Genomic DNA, 22,324 nt, shown 5'->3' on the forward strand with positions numbered 1-22,324 from the left:
ATTTGTAAAATCCAAGATGGGATCAATAAAGCAAATTTAAGGAGTCTACAAGGAGCATCAAACAGTATAGACAATAACGAAATTGTCTCTTTGGTCATGGAGCGTTGCGTATATTTCGTTAAAAGAGTGTATGTGTTTATTCATCATCATCATCATCATCATCATTAGGGTAAATATACTCTTCATCGTCACCAAATCCCAATTCCAATGTCTTTTGATAGAGAGCATAAGCAGTTAGACCTTGGAGAGCACAGAACTCGAGAACTTCTAGAGGCACCTTTGGACGTTCCCAGCAAGAACCACCAAACTTTTTGTTGCTCATGTGTATCCAACTGTCATATTGTTGCTTGCATTCAAAGTACTTTATCACATCAGGCCAGTCTTTCAGGTACTTTTCAACAGCTAAAGCAAAAGACATCGCAGTGTCATTTTCCATCACCTTAAAACCTAGATCCACAGTGGGCCCCATTTCAAAGCCCAAGATTTCCACAAAGGATTCCATGATAAAGTCAGGGCACCAGCTGATACGCTTGATAGAGGGGTCAGACAGCAAGCGGCCAAACACAGTAGACTTGAATTTAGATCGATTTTGGATTGTACACGCCTTCTCCAGGACGCATGTGTACGATTCGCCCGTGCTGAGGTAGAGTTGCAGCGCCTTGAACACGAATTGCTTGGACTTGGATTCAACCGTATGAAAACAGACAGTGACAGTAAAAGGTTGATCAGGCACAATTATCATATCCAATTGCTCCAACGACTCCAATGTGAGCATCGCCAGCTCTTGATCCTGACCGAAACTGTTTGGGTAAATGGCATCCACAAATGTCTCCAATGCATCCACTGCTCTATGATGTCTTGCCACTTCAGGTTCCGATGGCAGCTTCATCTTGAGTCCAACACGATCAATAATAGCATCCTTTTCAGAAAGGCGTCTTGAACCACCAGCACCAAAGAATTCATAAGGATTTTCATCATCATCATCATCATCATCATCATCGTCATCAGAATCACTGTCTGCAATGTCTGGTCCCATGACACGAGGTCCACTGAAATGTTTCCGAATGGGTATTTGGCCCATCTTCATCTCCATAGTGTCAGGCCGTTCTTCCTCCTTTGACCAGTTATCAACGCCATCTTCATCCACAGGTTCCTGGGCACGATGACCAGCGATTACACTAGCCGTTGTGTTGAACTTGATGGCTTCCTTTTTGACTGGGCTTATGGATCCCGCTGCTGCTGCTGCTTTTCTCTTGGCTTCTTCCCTCTCGAGATCCGTCAATTCACTATCAATGCCACTCTTCCATTTTTCACCAGTCGTATTTGCAAATATGGTCCATGAAGCAGCTCCAACACCACCTGCTGCATCTTGACTCCATGTAAATGACCCGCCTTGATCTCCTGCAGCAACGCGACTTTGAAATTCAGAGGCATACTTTTCTTTACTAGGTTTACTACCAAATCCAGCCACAGTAGTATTAGTATTAGTATTAGTATTAGTATTGGTGGTAGTGGTAGTGGTAGTGGTAGTGGCAGTGGCAGTGGCAGGTAGTTTACCAGAAGAAGAAGTAGATTTTGTAGGTGTAACCACAGGTGGTGCCGAATGACTTGGAGCAGGTGCTTGTGAGGAACGAGCAACATTGGTGAATGGTTTACGATGTGAGCGTGTTGCATCAAAGTTGTTGCGAGGAGAATAAGGCACAGGTTTCGGTAAATGGTGGGCCTGCTGTTGCTGTGGTGGTGGCTGCTGTTGGTATTGATTCGAATGATATGGTTGAGCAGGAGAAGGCGTTGCTTGGTATGAATGCGACTTGCTCTGGTATACGTTTTGCGTAGGAGGTCGACTAAACTGATGCTGAAGTGATTTGTGTGTCTTTTGTTGGTTGAAATTTGGAGTTGCAACTGTAGGTGGTGGCATGGGTTGTCTCACAGGCACTGGTGCAGATATAGCAGGAGGCACAGAAGCAGTGGCAGCAGAAGATGGCTTGGGTTCTGGCACAGACGCTTTCACATCGGGTGGACCATAATCAGAGTTAGTTGATTCAGTAACAGCACCAGCGTTAGAGACATTAGGATTTGCAAACGGTTGACCTCCAAAGAAAGGCTGAGATGTAGGATCAAAGTCTCCCCAGCTTTTATAGTTTACTTCTTCAGCAATGGATGTCTTGGTGGTAGTGGTGTTCCCGGAGAACCTCCAGTTATTATTCAGACGATCATCATCATCCACAATCACATTGTCTTCTTGTTGCTGGCCACTAAAAGAAGCACCAGACGCACTCGACTCGCCACCGTAAGACTGATACTCTTTTCTTGCGGATTCCTTAACAGAGAGTATGATTGCCTTTTGTATGTCCTTTTGATATCTTGTATCATTGTCGTCATATCCATCATCCGTCTTGGGTTGAGATGACAAGCAAGCGAGATATTCCTCCTCTTTGCTGTCTTCACGACGCTTATTGCTATAACGTTGACGATATGTAGGTGAAGTGGACTTGTAATTGGTGTTCCAATGTGTCTTGGGAGTAGCAGGGGTTTTGCCATTTCTTGGAGAGGATAAATTGGCAGGAGAAGCAATACCTTGCGCTCTTTGCTGATGGAACCTATAGAGTGCTTTCTCTGATTGCTTGGCTAATGTGTATGGCCAATAAAACTTCTCTTCACTAGGATACTGCTTGGTATATTGATGTAATGCATGCACACTCAATACATCAAAAATAGAATACACCAATGCTTTTGGTGGCAGAGGAATTTTTGTCCAGATACAATCATCATTATTGTAAAAGAACCCATCACTGTAGTGCTTTGCCTTTTTAAACGCTTCTAAACCATCCCATTGATCAGCAAATTTCACCATGGCAGCTTCCAAATTCATCGTTTCTACGGCAATTGGCATGAGCTTTGCTTGAAGATCCAACACAGGTGCTTGCTCTATCGACTTGAAATAAGACTCAATCGCCATGGCGTCAGGACGATATGACCATCCAACAATATTCACTTCATCATCCTCCAATATAGGTTTCAGTTTTGCTGATAAAACATCAAATCCCACAGAATCCACTTGAATAGCGAATCCCTTTGTACTGGAAACACCAATCTGCAATAGCTTGAGTTCAGGCAGTGATTTCTTGATAGATTGGAATTCGCAATCAATGGCAATGTACTCTGCGTTTCTGATTTCCTGGATGGCTTCATCGAGTTGTTCTTCATTGGATACAAGCATGCAAATAGCGGCCTTGTGGTTGCTTAATGGCACTTCAATATGATAAGCGCTCATTTGTTGCCAATCATCCTCCATGTCGTAATTTGAGTAATTATACCATGGTCGCTTTCCTGCTTGATGTGATTGTTGCTGCTGCTGTTGCTGTTGCTGTTGTTGTCGGGGCGATGGTGGAGATGGTGGTGATGCTATATGCTGTGGTGGTGCTTGCGTTCTTTCCTTTAGCTTGTCAAAATCGTCGCCACCAGCTACAATGCCACGAAGAGACTCAACTGCTTTATCGACCCCTTTAACGCTTCTCTTTTCAAAGACTGAGAGCAGACTTAACAAAGCTTCGGCTGATTTGTATGCAGACTTCCAGTATTCATGTTCTGATATCTCCATTTGTGTTATGTTGCTGTATTCGTTGGTGCTTAACATGAACTACTTGGTTATCATGTAAAGCTTTTCTTTGGTAATGAAAGAAGGAACAAAGAGAAAAAAAAAAGCAGCCGCGTCAATCATCACCTTAACTATGACAAACAAAAGCACACATCCTCATTTGGGTTCCTATTGTAAAGCCGCCAAAACAAATCACACAGGCTTCAAATGTATACAAACAATACGGCGCGCACAACCAGAAAGTTCGCTTTGTGCATATAAATAACAACGCTTCGTCTTTACTCTGCCACGGCTTCTCTCTCTCTCTCTCTCAAATAATGTTGAAACTGATGGATTTTGATAATAAATTACTGTATATGATTTAGGAAATTTAAGGGGCTGCTATATTAAATCAAAATTAAGAGTCTCTCTGACACTTTGCATAAAGCGCATTTCACATCTCTAACATATATACTAGAAAACTTGAACACAAAAGCGTCGTCGTAGCCAATCAAGGATTAAAAACTCCTCTCTCAAGAACATAACGCATCTAATTCAAGCGATTTCTTGCCTGCTACTTGGCTGTGGATTGAATGGTTTGTAGTTTCAAGGCAACATTTGGTAACATTGACCTTAAGAGGGTTTTACCGTAGCGAAGCAAACGTGCAAAACCCATAGTAAGCAAGCAGTAAATTTAGCTTTTCAAGATTGACAAGCTTACCAGCAATATATCGCATCAAAATTTGCATGAATTAGCATTACCAAAATTAATTTGCCTCCTATTCGGATTAGAAGTTGCACAGGCTGCAGAACTACCCTTCCAGCAAATTACAGCTACCAAAGACGTGATTTATGCCGTATAAATACACTCTATAAAGCAAAACATGACCAAATTCGACAGCTTTTAAGCATTCATAACTTGACATGTAGACCTTTCTGAGCCACCGTAATGACGCCAAACAAGTGTACTCAAGTAGCAGTACCTTCCTGACACCTTTGCTCACCTTTTTGAGAACCAAAAAAAAAAATGGCCAAAAATCGACCAAAAAGCATGAGGGATACCTCATGATTTTCATTGAAATTCAAACGATCGCATTTTTTACCTTGAAAATGAAGACTTTTAATATGGCATACATTGAATCAAAATGTTTCTCTCGATCTAAAGCAACTTCTGAAACCACTTTTTTGAGGTTTTCATATGCTAAATATGGCTATTTTCGCTAAAAACCACATTTCATATTTTACCAAATTGCTCAACGAGTTCATTAAAAACATCTATTTTACTTTGCACCATTAAAAGCGCCTTGAAAAGTACGTCAAGGATGTATTAGGAAGCATAGGGTGATCACCACAGTTCATATAGTCGAATATCAAGAAACAGATTAAAAAAGTCGAAAAAAGACAGTAGTTGTCCAATCTTGAATAGAAAAGTCAAGCTGAGTTTGAATCAAATTTGGCGGCGGCGGCGTCGGGCGGTGCTGCTACTGGCTAACTCAAATGTCTTTCTGATGAGGACAATGATGATTGCGATGCTGATTAAATGGGACTTATGCAATTAAAAGGACAATTTATTAACCCGAATACTTTTTTATGGGACTTTCTCCCTATAAAAGTGTCTTTTGCAATGATAATATCTCAAAAAAAAAAGTCGCTGTAGGTCTTACACAAGTCCTGTATTTTACACATGGCCAGCTTAATGTTGCCATCTCAAGAGCAACATCAGCGAAGGGATACCTCCCCCTCCTAACTCTGATACTATTAATTGATTGTTTAAAATTTACTTGATATCTCTGGCCTGAAATGTCTTCGGCGAGAGCCCGCACGGCGACGCCGTTATTGAGCGTAGCGAGATTGATCGGCTAGTTTATATATATACCAGAATTGCCATTGTTTAGCCTCCCTTTATCATTTAGGAACCCCCATAAACGGCTTATCACTGTGGATCTGATTCCTCTATGATGCTTCATGTGTATCAAAGGGATTCACTCATATACGAGCAGACAGTACACTTCTACGGTCTCTGATTACTCCAAAAATGCGCAAATTACAGCGAAATTGAAGTGCATTTGAGTCATTTTTTCTCGTGTTTGAGTACATTCTAGAGTACTAGAATAGCACCAAACAATGGCTTTCATCTTGCACTTGCTTACTGACACCTTTTCTTGACTTTATGGAGACCTGAAAAACATGGCCAAAGATTGACTCAAAACCATGAGGGGTACCTCATGGTTTTTATCAAAAATCAAACGACCGCATTTTTCATCTTGAAAATGAAGACTTTTACTATGGCATACGAGCCTTTCAGCACTTCGGGTGGGTTCCTGACCTACGCTTCGCTTCGGTGGGAACCAACCTACGTTCAAATGGCTCGCGCTGCCGCGGGCCTTTGGCTAATATCCCAAAATTAATATAGCTAAAATGTTAGAAGAAGAACCCTGATTGTTGACTGATATATAATCACTAATCATATGAGTGTTTATGCTTCAGATTGTTCTCTACCTTCGCTTCGTTTCGGTGAGAATCAACCTGCACAGCGACAGCTCGAGCTACCGGTTGCTCTTGCGTATCTTATCATAATACTACTACGTTCAAGCTGACCCTCTACTTGCATATGAAAACCCTTCATATTATGTGTGGATCTAATTTTTATGTGATGCTTTACATCCATATACACCTAGCTACTTCATATACGGGCAAGCAGCATACTGGTATTCCCACTTTTTAGTCCTTAGTGTCCCTAATACAGCAAAATATGAGTGTATTTGAGCTGTTTTTTCTCGCGTCCAAAGGCGTTTTAGATTGTCAGAATAGCACCAAATAGTTGCTCTCATCTAAGAATTACTTTCTGACACCTTTGCTCAACTTTTTGGGGACCAAAAAAACATGGCCAAAAATTGACCAAAAAGCATGAGATACCCCTCATGGTTTTCATCGAAAATCAAACGATCGCATTTTTGACCTTGATAATGAAGACTTTTACTATGGTATATCTAGAATCAAAACGTTTCTATCGATCCAAAGTAACCTCTGAAATCCTCTTTGTGGGACTTTGATATATAAAATTTCGACATTTTGGCCAGAAACCTCTTTTCATATTTTCATAAATCATTTGATAAGTTTATTCAAATCATCTATTTTACTTAGTACCATTGGATGCACCTTGAAAAGTACTCCAGGAAAGCTTAAGGAAGCATTTTTTTTTTTTTTTTTGTAAGGGAGTCGAGCTCCAGGTTTTATTTAAAGTCCTTTAAATGTCATACTGAGGGATAGAAAAGACTGTTGGTGGACCCAATGTCTGCAATGAAGGGGAATAAGATATTTTTGAACTAAGTTGGGAAAGAAATCTACTACTAATAAGGTGCGACACCTAGAGCCAATACAGTCTTGCGGAAATTGTCAAAATATAGATAATGGATAGAGTACAAAACACCAAACGAGGACATCAGTACTACCTCAAAAAATCAAACAACTTGCGTTCACCAGGATTTGAACCGGGGATCCTCCCGTTGGCATACGGGAGTTCTACCACTTCGCCCTACCACCAGGGACAGCTTAAGGAAGCATGGGAAGATCATCGTAATTTATATAGTCGATTCTCACAAAATAGTTCGATCAAGTCGAGAAAAAGACGAAATCTGACCAATCTTGAGCAGAAAAGAATATTTTGAGTTTGAATTGGTTTTGGCCGGTGGCGCTGCTGCTGGCTGACCCAGATGCCTTTCTGATGATAACAATGATGATTGCGATTTTAATTAAACAAGAATCATGAATTTGAAAGAACAATCGCTTAGCTTGGATACTTTTTTTTTGCTTTTGTTGGGAGTTTTTTCCTATAAAGATGTCTTTTGCAATGACAATCTCTCAAAAAAATGTTGCTGTAGATCTTATACAAGTCCTGTATTACTATACATCGCAACATTTAACGATCGTGGTTATTAACTTAATTTTTTGAGTAGAACGTTAATCTGAACTTGCATACAAACTTTCCAATGTATAAATACATTATACTAGCCAACCGATCTAGCTAATCTCGATGACAGCGTCGTCCTGAGGGCTCTCGCTTTAGACATTTCAAATCATCAGAGATAATAAAAATTTGTTGGTATATCAAGTAGACTCTTAATAATCAATCAATAGCAAGAGAAAGGCTATATCAAAGTTAGGAGGATTGGGGTAGGGTGGGAGGCTTCCCCTTGCAACCCCTCGTTTGCTTATACACAATATCTTCATTTTTCCGTTCGTGCCACATTTTCTGGTGGCAAAATTGTCAAATTATTTGCTGATGATGTTGCTGTTGAGATGGCAACATAAAGCTGACCATGCGTAGAGCCATTAAGTGAATTGTGATTTGGCTTGATTTAAGAAAAGTCTAAGAGAAGATTTGTCCATAAAGTATATCAAAAAATTGTGAGGTGTCTCTGTGGATCTGTAGAAACATCAAAAGTATATAGATTTTTATCAGATCTATTAAAATAATAAATCAATAATCAATAACGAGATCTAGTGTTTAGGAACAAGCGGAAAACCAGTTGGAATACTGCTGGCAATGCAAAGATGTTTAGTATATATTAACACAAAGCAGTTTCCTTTACAAAATGTTGCTCTCTCGACATCTCGACATACTTTAGATATACAAGTTTTCGGTGTGTCCAAAAAAGGAAATTTTAGCAATTTTTTTGAATTGAGCTATATTAATAGCTGTAAAAAAAAATTGGAAATCCAGGCCGATGTGTAGGAGTGGTTAACTTTCGTGATTCGGATTCACGAGATCCCGGGTTCAAATCCCGGTGTCGGCCCATTTTTTGGTAGACGTTTCTCAATTTAAGTTTGAAAGCAAAGGCTTTTGGTGAAAATTCATTTTTGATGAATGTATCCCTTTTTTTGATTTAATTTTAAGCGATCGCTAAGGTTTTGTCGAAAGGTTTACCCTCGCAAAGGAAGGTTTGATGCCTTTGATTCTGACGCTCATTTTTTTTTTTTTTGCATAGAAATAACGCCAATGTTGGTTCAGTCAACATTGGAAATATTCCATTTCTTCATGTATGAACAGATCCTCGAGTTTTTGAGAACCCAATGTCTTATTCTTGCAAGAGATTGCATATCTGAAGCAACTGCCTGAACAATATCATTGGTGGTATTTTTAAGATGGACATTTGAAGTTTATGCAGACAGCGTTCCTGGATGCTTCGTCCCTGAACATTACACATTCTGCTGTATTATAGAGTTTAGGTCCGAATATGTACAAGCTCTCGAAAAGAATGAACTGCAGAAAGGGGTTAAGCAAGGAGGATCAAAGACAGATCAAGGCTAACTTTTAATAGGCTCTTCCATCATTCAGCTCAATACTGGCTGCTCCAGTTTGATAAGTTCCTTGAGGTATTGCAATAGCAATGTGATGGTGGTAGATCTACGGCTGCAATTTCAATGCTACATCGTTTTCTTGATCTGAACTCTCCCTTTTTCATTTGGACAAAGGCATAAATCTTCGTCTAGACTCACTGTAAGCTATAAATCGCCATAGACCTAATAGTATCTAAAATGGGAATCTCATCAATACCAAGAAATTGGAAGACGTCCCTTGATTTAGATCAAATTAGTAAGCTATCATGGTAATGTGAGAACGCTATTATACAAAAGCTATCTGTAAATGTGGTTCATCTGGGACCACATGGTTTCCACAACATTTCAAGGGTAAAAACGTTGATTCAACATGCTTTCACAAAAGGGACCCACCACTCATTCTGGAAGACCTTATATTTTGAAGAGAGAGGAGAGCAAGTAGAGGAGTATACACAAAGAAACAAAGAAAATAAGACAAAGAATTATTGCCAAAAAAGGAGGGGATGTTAGAAATATGAAAGAGAGAGAGAGACAGAGAGGAGGACAATAAAGGAGAAGTAGGAGGGAAACACAAATTATCCAGATAACTAAACAGTGTAGAAAAAAGCAATAGGGTCTTTTTATTCACGACGAATGTAAAATGCCTATTCCGATCTATGGCTTGCTCATATTATGCTTCTCCCCTCTTAAAATAGTGTACCATAACCTTTGATGTGGCAATGACTACTGGGGGCTTTGCTGCGATAGCATCATCGCCCTGTCATATCTGTGTTCTTGCTAGATACCCACGCACACTGTCAAAAAGAGAAGTGTATCCCATCCATATACCTCGCTGGCTATAAACACACAAGATCTCGACATATTTGATTCATACACACACAAACACGCAAACACATACATTTCTTATTTATAAGCAAAAAGAAGAATCTAGATTTCCCCTGATAAAATAATAGACGCAGATAAAATAGATCAAAAAAGCACCGAGGAATACACAACAGATGTCATGGATACACTGTAGGCGGATCATTGAAATCAGCTTGGTACAGTTTAATAAGTATATACAATAAAAATGCTATCGTTACTTTCCCCATATGTGTTTGATAGTGTAGACAAAATGTGAGCGTACCATCTCGCCCATAAATAGATGCGCAAAACATTTATTTCAGGGGCTTGCATCATAACCAAAGGGACAGAATTATGCATCAAATTCATTCTGTAAGCAACTTGTTATGACTTTGGTGAATAGTATGCAACGTTTGTACTATGCTCAAAGGCAGCTTGTAATAAAACCAACACCATGATGGATTGATAGAGCATCCCCTCTGACGGAAACCGCTGTGAATAGACACTCGCAGCCAAATTCGCTCCTTTCCAAACTAAAATAATCCCCTTTTATAACATCAAAATTGTTAGATACGACTCCCCTAAGCATACATAAATACACACATAAGCTATTTACAAGAAACGAGCCCCTATACACCTCTTTCTCTTTGTAATTTTGAAAACCAACCAAGCAAAGCAAAACAAAAGAAAGCCAAAAATAATCATTGATCAAAACCTCTCTTCCTTCTTTTCTTCTGCTTTTGCTTTTTCTTCTATCCTCTCCTTTTATTCATTCACTCTTTTCTTAGCAACATCTTAGTATTACAAAACAACGTTAAAAAAAAACAACCACAAAAAGGTAAGGTGAAGCTGTGTTTTGCTCGGATTCAAGAGAGATGATACTTAAAGCGTTTACAACAGACCTTACAAAATGCCTAGACAAAATCCATTTCTACGACGTGCATCATCTCCTGGAGATATAAATACAGAAATCAACCATGGCAGTAACAACTTACTATCTGTTCCACCACCACCTTTACCACAACAACATCCAGCAAAGCTGACTCAGGCATCACTTTCTGATTCTGCATTAAAAGTGCCTGTGCGACCGTCTACGTTCAGGAACACACAGTCTCGTATGATGAGTATTCGACCTTCTCGATTCATCAAGGCATCTACACCAACATCGTCTACTTCATCCCCTATTATTTTAAATGATACCAGCGTACACTGCTCTTCTCAATCATCTGAAATGACTTCATTTATTCGACTGTTTGAAGCATTTACTCAAAAGCTGTATATTGAGGGATACGTGATGCGACACAATAACACCACCATGGAGGAAGGCAGCAAACCACGCACCAAAATGTTTATGGAATTGTCAGGTTCTACCTTAACCCTATGGGATACTGAAGTACCGGGCTCCATTGTCATGCCAACTTACTTTCAGATTGTAGATACAACCATTGTCTACTCCAACCCTATCGTCAGCGCAGACAGCAAAAAGAAGAAGCATGTATTCAGTGTACAGAACAAAAAGACAGCCATGACATTTGAAACGTCAGATGAACCTTCCATGATGCGCTGGGTTAGTGCCATCAGATTGTCCAGCTTTGAAAAGCAGAAGTTGCACCAGCTGTTCACTCTTAGACTACTCGGTAATAATGCAACCAACAACAGTACCATCAGCAACATTTCATCGGCTTCATTGTCGTCCAGTGGCAGCAACAACGTGGCAGATGACGTTCCTACAAAAAGCACCTGGCTCCAAGTAAGAGTGCCAGGCACGTCGATTTGGCAAAAGTATTGGGTCGTGTTGGTGAATAGAAAGAGCAAAGAAGATCAACATTATCGCAACAAGCGGTTTGGTAAAAAGACATCTGTGAACAATGTAGAGGAGCACATCTTGCTGTACGAGACAAAAAAGTCAAAATCGCCCACATGGACACTCTCTCGCTTGACGCATGCTTATGCCGTGTACCCTGAGTCACCTCAGTTGATTGAAAAGGGCTCCATGATTCGTATTGAATGCAAATTGAATGGTGGTGGTGTCCAGCAAAAGACATTGGAGAACCTGGACAACAAAGACAATGTCTGCTTCTGCTGGTTTATGGCGGATCACAGTCAGCTGACAATCCAATGGCTATTGACAGTGTATGATACATTTCGTCTGTATGGTAGACCTGAGCAACTGCTCGCAGATCCAAGTAACCAGAAGGCCCTCAACTTTGGTGAGCCAGTACAAGATGTTGGTAAAGTTGTTCATCCCAAGTTGTTTCTGGAGACGGATGAAGTTGTCAGTGCCATGAACGTGCTATCCATTCCTCGTCAGGAGATTGATGCTATTTTTACCAACGTTATTCTCAAGAAGCAAGCAGAGACATCGATTGTTAATGTCGCACGAAGACCCACAGGCACGAGAGCAAACAGCCTTCCCCTGATTACGGTGATATCTGCCACTGAAGACGCACATGGAGATGACAAGATCAAATCAGCGCTAGGAGAGACCACAGTGAAATCAGTTGATGTAGAAGACCAAGCAGCGCCTTTCAAATTTGCTCGACAAATAGCTGATTCAAGTGATGAGAGTGACGATGATGAGGAGGAGGACGATGGTGAGGAAGACGAAGAGGATGTAGATAGTGACGATGAACCCATTTGCAAGAAATCAGCCCATTCATTGCCCAGCAGTGCTACGCTCGAAGAGTCAGAAGAGTCTACCACCAAGAAAGTATTCGCTGATAGTTTGATTCCTGATTTCGATTTTGGAAATGGATTTGATGTGCCCAAGAATGTCACAGCAGCAGCCGTTGCAGCAGCCGTTAATGCCTCGGGTTTGTCACAGACGCTTCCTACCAGAGGCAAAAATAAGGGTGCTCGTCATAGCAATTCAATGACCATGTTTATGGATTCGTCTTCTTCGATATCGCCTTTGGATGGTAGTCGGCAAGACGATGATGTAGGCTTCTCGTTACATACCCGCAAAGTTTCCATGCCAGCTACCTCCGGCCATCACCACCACCATCATGGACAGCGATCGTCTTCTTCAGCAGGCTATCACTCTACCAATTCCAGGTCAACGCCATCCCCATCACAGCCTCCTGATTCGTCTTCTTCAGCTTTATTTGGCGACTTTAGTTTAACAACGGATTTCAGGAAATTCTTGGACGAGCCCCTGGATCAACGAAAATATTCCTTACCAGCCAATGTGAAGTTATCATCCATGGAGTCCAGTCGATCGACCTTGTCCAGTAATAACAATAACAACAACCATCGATGGGTAGATCATGAATGGGAAGAAGCGACAGACCACTACGGTGAAAATGAAGACTATGACGATGAAGAGCAGCCCACGCAACATCCCTACGACGACGACAATCAATCCTACGACTCAGATTTTGATGGTCCACTCATCCCCTCATTAGGCGATCATTTTGCACCCCAAAATAGTCTCTTGGATACCTACTTAGGAGAGCAATTGAGCGCAAAGGAACAAATAGAGTATGCAAAAGCCACCGGACAGCCATTGATACAGGTTTCAACCAAGAAACAAGGAGCTCCTCGAGGAGGTTTAGTGGGCATGATTTCGCAGAGAGAGAAGGATAGAAAAGAAGGCAATGGTCTAAGAGTAGCAGAACGAGTGAATCAGCATCATGCTCAGCTCGGTCAAGACCGATTTGAAAGAGAAAAGGAAAGAAGAATATTTGAGCAGAGACAGCATCAGTTCTTAAAGCATCAGGTAAAACATACTGCACATAGTGATTGAATAGCGTTGTACTGATTGACTGCCTATATAGATGATGCTCTATGCAAACGGCTATGGTATGCCTCCTCTGCCCATGATGCACCCTCATTCATTCATGAGCCCCATGCCTCCAATGGGACCTATGAGCCCTATGCCGATGAGCCCAATGGGTCCAATGTCACTTATGGCTCCCATGAGTCCTATGGGCCCCATGCCGCCAATGAACATGGCCATGATGCAGCAACAGCAGCAGCAGCAGCAGCACCAACAATACAGCCAGGCTTCTTCTTCGCCCACACCTCCACCACTTTTATCATTACCTCAACAGCATCTCCATTCACCCCTGAGCAGTGCACCACCTAGTCCACATACGCCCAGCTATGGAAATCACATTCGACCCATCTATGGCCCACCACCACCTGCATCGCCCATGGGATTTTACCAACAACAGCAGCAACAGCAATATCAACAAGGTAGACAAAGCCCAAGTTTATCAGCTCCTTTGATCGCGCATAGCAATAGGCGTGTATCGAGGCCTTTATTAGACGATGTAGACGAACTGAATGGCAGTAGTGGTGGCAATAATAGTAGAATCATGTCGCCTGTACTCAGAAAGAGCCCCATTGTATCGACTTCTTCGGGAACAAGCAGTGTTCGCATGTAAATCCCTTATTTTTTTTCTATAGAGTATCATGATCAAAACTGTCTTTTCTAAATAAATTATACACGATACTTGTTTTCATACAACTTGGTTGACCAAAGTAAATGTTTATTTTAACTATCTCACAATAAAGTACTAGAGTGATTGAAGAGAGAGAATGTTGTGTATGTATAAATTACTGCTGATATAGACTTGGTTGGATTGCTTGGGTGGAGAGGTAATTGTGTGCATAAAAATATAGAGAAATGAAATAAAACAAACGGGCGAAAAAGAAAAAGAGACAGATATACATTATTACTCACTATACAACATAAAAATGAGTCCACGATTACCATACAATCCCACTAGGTACTTACGTGAAAATAAACAGGTTATTAGTTGCTGCAACAGCAATTGTGTTTTCCTTTGGATGCCAAGAAGAATGTAAAATCTTCTTGCTGTAGTCCATGTAATCCGTGTCCTCACGCATTCTTCTACCCGCAGCACTATTAGCAGCTCGATTACCTTGGCTCATTGTAATCTTGTTCTTTGCAGATCCCAGTTTCTTTGCCTTGAATGCACTCTTGTCTGCTTGCAAAGTCGCCTCCTCATCACCCTCCTCTCGTCCGTAAATGTGGATATCATTACTGTAAGATCCTGTCATCATATGACTTCCATCGCCACTAAATGTACATTCAAACTTGTCAAAGATACAGTCATTTTCATAAAGGTCACAGAGCTTGGATCTGAGGTTGTCGTGGATGTTGATGGTGCGAAGTGGTTTCTTTTCCATATTGATGTCCCAAATCTTTAGTGTCAGGTAATCGCGGGACAAGATGTAGCGGCCATCTTGACTGAATTTGACATCAGAAATAGAGGAAATGATTTCGGAAAAGAAGGATCTGTTGGATAGGTCCTCGGGTTCCTCAAAAACTAAATATAGGTACATCAGCATCTCAATCCACAGCCTCATCTAGCCCACTTACCCTTCGCATTTTGATCACACAAGGCAGCTTCTCTCATATCAGCCAATTTGATAGTACCCTTACTACTACTGTACATGAACAAGTTGCACTGATCTGGGTGGAACTCAGCAGCAGTGATGACTTCAGTCAATTCCTCCATGTTGGCAGGTTTGATGTCGACAATGTCTAATCATAAAAGCATCAACATGCCATGTCCGTTTGATAAGCACAAGAGTACTTACTGAAGCTCTGATCCGAGATATCCAAGTTCCACAAATTGATACGAAGATCGTCAGCAGAGATATACGTCTCACTATCCGAATTGATGGAAATCGAGTTGATGTGATATGCATGAGCTTGAAATTAAAAAGGTGATTTAGAGTTGGGATTTTCATGCATTTGCAATATTTAGTTCTCCGCTTACCATTTGAATAAATACGTCTTGGGACAGCAGCTACAATGGTGTCTTGATGATTGATCTTTGGCATACTCAAAGTAGGATGAATAGGTGCCCCAAAGTTTCCAGGAACAGATGTTGGCATTTGATCTGACATCATAGAAACTTCACTCACAGTCTTTAAGCTACGTTCATACACTTTCCAGAGCTTGATGGTTTTATCTGCATTGTACATGTTGAGTTTTTTTTTTTTTTTTTTCAAATGCACTTTTGCTTGAGCAGATAAACTTACCGTTAGTAGAAAGTAAAAAGAGTGCTGAATTCTGTCTCTTGCACCATTTGATCTGATTGATTTTCTCTTCAATTTCTAAACTCTTTAAATAGTCGAATTCTGGTTCATGGGATTGAAACTCTGTGTGGAAACGATATTCGCAAGATTTTTTCTACAGATACAACAATGATGAGTCATGGGTGCTGGTTTACACTCTTAGCAACGCTCTAGTTACACTCTCATTGCGTTCAAACAACACCACTCTGCCACCTTTGTCACCCGTTGCCAAGTAATCGCCAGTGTGATCAAACTCAACGGCCGAAATGATATCAGCTTTTCATACAAATGTTGAGTAAAGTTTCCGATCATGAGCGACTGGGGCAGACTTACCTTCTGTTATATCGTCAGACTCGCCTTTATCACCAAAACATTGAGCAAACTTCCATTTGCTTTCATTATCCGTTGCTGATGCTTGCATTATTTCTAGTCAAAAACGTTTTAGAGCTCTGATGGGGCTTACGCGTTCTCGTCGAAATGGCAAACAAAAGTGAACGTGGACACCAGGGTCGTTATAGCAATCTTACATGCTTGGATAACACTCACCTCGTTGTTACTATGCAGAGTAAATCTCCAGTTGGAAAAGAGAGAAAAGATGGGAAGAAAACGCTGGATGCTCACGCATTTCACACAACATCTCACTCACACTTGCCCGCCTACAACGTCACATTTAGGATGAATGATGATGGATTGTCCTCATGGAACTTCTTTATCCAACGCACACACCGGAGATCTAACGGATTTTTTAGTTGTTTCGAAACTTTTTCAGCAGGCAAACCTCACTTGTAGTTTCATCTCACTGTTTTCCTTTTTCTTTTCATCACCATATACACATATATATATATATATATAGAGCAACATGTCAGGCTATAACATTGTTTGGGTATTCTTTGGTGTCGCCATCGTATCTGCTTTGGCCTATGTGTTTACTCCCAAGGGAAATGATCAAACGTAAGTCTCTTATTGTCTGATGAGTTGGAAGTGTAGCTCAATGCCATACTTGTATATAGTGTCATCAGAACTGTTATCATCATGTCACTCATCTGCTGCTACTTGATGTAAGTTGTCGTCTAGCGACAAAAAAAAACACGTTTAGAATATTCACATGTTGTCTGTAGGTGGGCTGTTACTTACCTTGCTCAGTTGCATCCTCTCATCTTCCCCAAGAAGGTTGGACTTCGACCTCCTCATCACGAATAATCAACATCAAATCAACATGTTTCGCGTCATTATCTTGTCTTTTTTTTTTATACAACCGAGGCTAAAGAGATGATTGCTCTGTATACTCTTTTCTTTTTCTACACTTGTAAAGGATAGGCCAACCAATATTCAGTCTCTCCTGATCCTTCCTTTGCTGACACACGCCGCTCACCTCCTATTTACCTCTCTTTCTTTCTACTCTATTAAAATACCCTCTTGGAATCAAATGGTTGTATAGACTATATTATGTGTATGTTGGATGCCTTTTTTTTTTAAGGGGAATTTGAAACTGTTTCAGGAGAGGTCTGATAAAGTGTATAATAGAGATCTCACATCGCCTGTCAAATTATGTACATGTCTTTTATTAGAGGTTTTCTTCAGCATGGACCAGTTGGTTATGAAGTCTAAAGTAAGTCGATTGGTTGTTCATCAATTCATCATGGGTGCCTACAAAGTGATGTGAGATGTTGGTTACTCATCAGACGGGAGGCATGGCATAACACACCTTTCTCTAAAATGTTGCCTGGTGTTCTACCCATCACAACAATCATGTCTGCTTTTCTGATAGTAGATAATCTATGTGCAATCACAAGCACAGTTCTACCGTGCATCAACTTGTCCAAGGCATCTTGCACCATTCTTTCGCTTTGAGCTAAAAAGACAAAACAGTGAGTGAAAAGAGAGCACATGAACTACTATGGTGATACTTTACTGTCCAGAGCAGAGGTAGCCTATTCTTATATTAGAACATGCATTTTTCATAGCCACTCTAGAAACTTACCTCATCCAAGATCAGAATCTTGGGATCCTTAAGGATAGCACGAGCAATGGCGACTCTTTGCTTTTGTCCGCCTGACAGGGCAGCACCGCGCTCACCTACAATAGTGTCATAGCCATCAGGGAATCCCTCAATGAATACCTCAGCATTGGCTTGGCGAGCAGCCTCTCTCACTTCTTCCATGGTGGCATCAGGACGACCATAGCGAATGTTCTCCAAAATGCTGGTGGCAAATAAGACTGGTTCCTGATTGATAAAACCGATATTTTGTCTCAACCATGAAGGATCCAATGTCTTTAGATCTTGCCCATCCAGAGTGATCTCACCCTCCAAAGGCTCATAAAAGCGTTCCAACAGGGAAGCAATAGTGGACTTGCCAGAACCAGAAGGACCACAGAGGGCTACTGTAGTGCCTTGAGGTACTGTCAACGTAAACTTGTCCAACACCTTTTGATCTGGACGAGTAGGGTAGCTAAAATCAATATCGTGGAATACAACATCGCCTTGCACATGGTCCAACTTATAACCACCCTTCAAAGGCATATTGGGATGTAAATGGATAAACTCAAAGACACGAGTGGCAGAAGCAGCCGCTTTGATGGACTGACCAAACAAGACACCGAGCGAAACCAAAGAGTGCTGTGCTGTTTGTGTAGACAGCATGTAGGACATGAGATCACCGCTCGTCAACTTGTTTTCAACCACCAAAGAGCCACCATAGTACAAAACAGTCAATACCATACAGCCCACAGAGATGTTGGTCAAGCCTTGAAAGAGGCCAATATGAAGGCCCATGTGTTGATTGGACTGTGCCATCTTTTGACATGCCTCTCCGTAATGCTCCATTTCACGATCCTCTGATGCAAATGCTCTTACAGTTCTCATGTTGGTAATCACTTCACCTGCAACACCACCTGAATATCCGTCTAATTGCTTGTTTTGCTTACTGAGCTTTCTCAAATAAGCGCCATACATGTTGAGCAAAACATACAAAACAGGCATTGTACCCAGCATAGTCAGTGTCAGTGATGTCGAGATGCGGAATAGCTGAATAGAGGAGCCAATGGTTTGAGTGACAGACTTGAGACCTTGAGTGACCAACTGCTTGAAGGTGCTCTGCGGATAAAGGTGTCAGTGCACCAACATCCATGTGGCATTTCCATATAGTTACCTTGAAATCAGAGACATCAGCTGTCAAACGACTCACAAGTTCACCACTACGATGACAATCGAAAAACGAGATATCCTGTCTGATGATAGCCGAGAACAACTTTGCACGCAATCGTTTCGCTACATTCTCACCAAATGCAGATACCAACGAAATATGAGCAAATGTCAAAAATCCTTGTGCCGTTAAAAGTCCAAACAATTTCAAAGCAGGTGCATTCAAATCACGAATCGTCAATGCACCCAACCCGTCTGCTGCTGCTTGCACACTACTCGACAAGACGTTGATCAATTGACCGGTCACCAATGGTGTTTGCAGTTGAACAATAGCAGCACCTACAGCGGTCAGTACAATCAATCCCAATAAAACTAAATCCGGCTTCACTAAATCCCAAATATCCTGTGCAATGCTGACTTTCTCTGCTGGTGGTGGTAAGATGTGATCAAGCACTTTGGCTTTAGTGACAGCCTCGGTAATCAGGACAGGCTGCTGTTGTTTGTAAGCAAATGTGGCATCACAATAAACGACTTTGGATGGTTGTGCTAATCGAAGTCCAACTGCAAGTGAAACGAGAGGGACAGAGTGTGATTTGAGTAATGTTAGGTTGGATTTCACACTGGCCAGTTTGGCAAATGGACTGCTGCTATAATATAAGATGCACCTTATCAGTTTCAGCGCTATGCCCAAGGACAGCTCCACACTACCTCCAATTCGAGGTGGATAATCTTGGTTGTTGTTGTTGTTGTTGTTGAGAAAAGTGCCTCTTCAAGTTGCTTTTTATACTTGATTGAAATAGACCGAGGGCCTAATGATAAGGTGTTAGCACCATGATAGACAGAAGAGATGAATGTGTCTCTTTTCATACCGGTTTCGAACACGGTCTAAGCGCAAACCTGGCTACCAACAACGGCATGTTGATATTTTGCAAGTGTGTATAGAAACAGAGAACGGAGCGTTTTGAATTGAGCGGGGAGAGAGGGGCGTCTTTATTTCTAGATGCTCTAAATGTCCACAACATGATTGGGCTTGTGATTGAATTCATTTGTGCTTGATATTTTCACATGCTTTCCATAGTCGTTGATTTTGGCATGTCTGGATGGCCCTGGAGTGAGCTGTAAAAAAAACTGAAAAGGCAAGGTACACATTATAAGGAGGCATTTGCTTTGTGATGAATATAATGACATTAGCACAAGCTTGAGATACACTTGCTCAGAGCAAATATCACAACATTGTAAATGTGCGAGTAATCCAGTTCAACTAGTTCAAAAACTGTTACGATTATAGCTCATTTACGTGGACAGCTGTTCTTATACAGACTATTTCAAAGCATTCTGCTAGGGTCCATAGCCAAAGTGTCGCGCGCAGTGTTGAATAAGATGGCAGTTCTGCAGTTTGCGTTAAACGTTGCAGTTGGAAGAGGAATTTGTAGCAATTGAATTGACCAGAAAAAAAAAATGCAACCAGAACAGTAAAAGTTAGGCAGCCCAAAATATAGTTCTCTTTGTTTAGCATTCACTTGCTTGTTAGCTTTACAAACATCAATTGCCTACATTATTTGACAGCTTGCCAGCCAAAACTCGCTTAAAATCTCGATCAAAATTTTCGCTTTAACATTGGACAGATTTGAGTAATACCTAAAAAAAAAAAAAAAAAAGATTTGAGTAATTTCGACTCGATTATACTTATTTTTTAAGATTCGACTATGAAAAGTGTCAAAAACACAACATGCCTCTTAATACTTATAAAAAGGGCTTTTCGAGACGCATCTAATGGTGCCATTTATAAGAAACATTTTGACTGAACCTAATGGGCTTTTTTTTTTTTTTTTTTAGAAAGCACCAAATGAGGTTTTCGGCCAAAATGTCGAGATTTTACAGATCAAAGTCTTGCAAACAAGGTTTCAGGAGTTGCTTTGAATAGAGAGAAACCTTTTTGATTCAATATATGCTCTAGTAAAAGTCTTCATTTTCAAGATGAAAAATGCGATCGTTTGATTTTTGTAAAATACAGGACTTGTGTAAGACCTACAGCGACTTTTTTTTGAGATATTATCATTGCAAAAGACACTTTTATAGGGAGAAAGTCCCATAAAAAAGTATTCGGGTTAATAAATTGTCCTTTTAATTGCATAAGTCCCATTTAATCAGCATCGCAATCATCATTGTCCTCATCAGAAAGACATTTGAGTTAGCCAGTAGCAGCACCGCCCGACGCCGCCGCCGCCAAATTTGATTCAAACTCCGTTTGTCTTTTCTATTCAAGATTGGACAACTACTGTCTTTTTTCGACTTTTTTAATCTGTTTCTTGATATTCGACTATATGAACTGTGGTGATCACCCTATGCTTCCTAATACATCCTTGACGTACTTTTCAAGGCGCTTCCAATGGTGCAAAATAAAATGGATGTTTTTAATGAACTCGTTGAGCAATTTGGTAAAATATGAAATGTGGTTTCCAGCAAAAATAGCCATATTTAGCATATGAAAACCTCAAAAAAGTGGTTTCAGAAGTTGCTTTAGATCGAGAGAAACATTTTGATTCAATGTATGCCATAGTAAAAGTCTTCATTTTCAAGGTAAAAAATGCGATCGTTTGAATTTCAATGAAAATCATGAGGTATCCCTCATGCTTTTTGGTCGATTTTTGGCCATTTTTTTTTTTGGTTCTCAAAAAGGTGAGCAAAGGTGTCAGGAAGGTACTGCTACTTGAGTACACTTGTTTGGCGTCATTACGGTGGCTCAGAAAGGTCTACATGTCAAGTTATGAATGCTTAAAAGCTGTCGAATTTGGTCATGTATTGCTTTATAGAGTGTATTTATACGGCATAAATCACGTCTTTGGTAGCTGTAATTTGCTGGAAGGGTAGTTCTGCAGCCTGTGCAACTTCTAATCCGAATAGGAGGCAAATTAATTTTGGTAATGCTAATTCATGCAAATTTTGATGCGATATGTTGCTTGCTTACTATGGGTTTTGCACGTTTGCTTCGCGACGGTAAAGCTTTCTTATAGGTCAATGTTATCAAATGTTGGATTGGATTTGTTATATTCTTGTTATATAATATATTAGAGCTTTGAGTGTAGTAGGCTGCAGAACTATTTTCCCAGAAGAGTACTGAGATGCTTTCGCCCAGCGGCAATGGAGTATGGGAGTAGAATGTTTGACATTTCAAAAGAATAGGAGGCGCGTCTATGATCAAAACATACCAGAATTATCTGTTAATACATAATTATTTGTTGAGATACAACAAAAGTGAGTCTTTTGTTGTCAATTCAGGTTTATAGAAACAAAAGGATTTTATTACTGAAACAGCGTCGGTGGATGTTTTGTGAGACGTTGATATATATCTGTATGTGCATCCAAGA

General features: G+C 40.6%; 5 protein-coding genes and 1 non-coding gene across 6 annotated transcripts; 3 read left to right on the forward strand and 3 right to left on the reverse strand.

Annotated features, from left to right (window-relative positions):
* Positions 1-136: 136 nt before the first annotated feature.
* On the reverse strand, positions 137-3,601 carry ATC70_005701 (uncharacterized protein; the record flags this gene model as incomplete). Its single annotated transcript, XM_064824986.1, has 1 exon — positions 137-3,601. The coding sequence occupies one exon, from the start codon at positions 3,599-3,601 to the stop codon at positions 137-139; it is 3,465 nt and encodes a 1,154-aa protein (XP_064680363.1).
* Positions 3,602-8,300: 4,699 nt separating this feature from the next.
* ATC70_005702 lies at positions 8,301-8,373 on the forward strand. The gene has a single exon. It is a non-coding gene; the product is annotated as a tRNA-Pro (tRNA).
* Positions 8,374-10,670: 2,297 nt separating this feature from the next.
* On the forward strand, positions 10,671-14,148 carry ATC70_005703 (Aldo_ket_red domain-containing protein; the record flags this gene model as incomplete). Its single annotated transcript, XM_064824987.1, has 2 exons — positions 10,671-13,478; positions 13,537-14,148. 2 exons carry the CDS (start codon positions 10,671-10,673, stop codon positions 14,146-14,148), a joined length of 3,420 nt encoding a protein of 1,139 aa, XP_064680364.1.
* Positions 14,149-14,439: 291 nt separating this feature from the next.
* ATC70_005704 (uncharacterized protein) lies at positions 14,440-16,235 on the reverse strand (the record flags this gene model as incomplete). Its single annotated transcript, XM_064824988.1, has 8 exons — positions 14,440-14,446; positions 14,502-15,057; positions 15,111-15,275; positions 15,332-15,445; positions 15,514-15,708; positions 15,779-15,929; positions 15,993-16,090; positions 16,148-16,235. 8 exons carry the CDS (start codon positions 16,233-16,235, stop codon positions 14,440-14,442), a joined length of 1,374 nt encoding a protein of 457 aa, XP_064680365.1.
* Positions 16,236-16,673: 438 nt separating this feature from the next.
* Positions 16,674-17,014, forward strand: ATC70_005705 (Aldo_ket_red domain-containing protein; the record flags this gene model as incomplete). The annotated part of the gene is made up of 3 exons (XM_064824989.1): positions 16,674-16,765; positions 16,825-16,872; positions 16,933-17,014. The coding sequence occupies 3 exons, from the start codon at positions 16,674-16,676 to the stop codon at positions 17,012-17,014; spliced, it is 222 nt and encodes a 73-aa protein (XP_064680366.1).
* A 364-nt stretch (positions 17,015-17,378) lies between these two features.
* On the reverse strand, positions 17,379-19,873 carry ATC70_005706 (uncharacterized protein; the record flags this gene model as incomplete). The annotated part of the gene is made up of 7 exons (XM_064824990.1): positions 17,379-17,461; positions 17,520-17,666; positions 17,727-17,745; positions 17,796-18,908; positions 18,964-19,603; positions 19,665-19,765; positions 19,826-19,873. 7 exons carry the CDS (start codon positions 19,871-19,873, stop codon positions 17,379-17,381), a joined length of 2,151 nt encoding a protein of 716 aa, XP_064680367.1.
* Positions 19,874-22,324: the final 2,451 nt, after the last annotated feature.

This window comes from Mucor velutinosus, assembly GCF_035048745.1.
Source record: "Mucor velutinosus strain NIH1002 chromosome Unknown tig00001544, whole genome shotgun sequence".
NCBI lineage: Eukaryota > Fungi > Mucoromycota > Mucoromycetes > Mucorales > Mucoraceae > Mucor > Mucor velutinosus.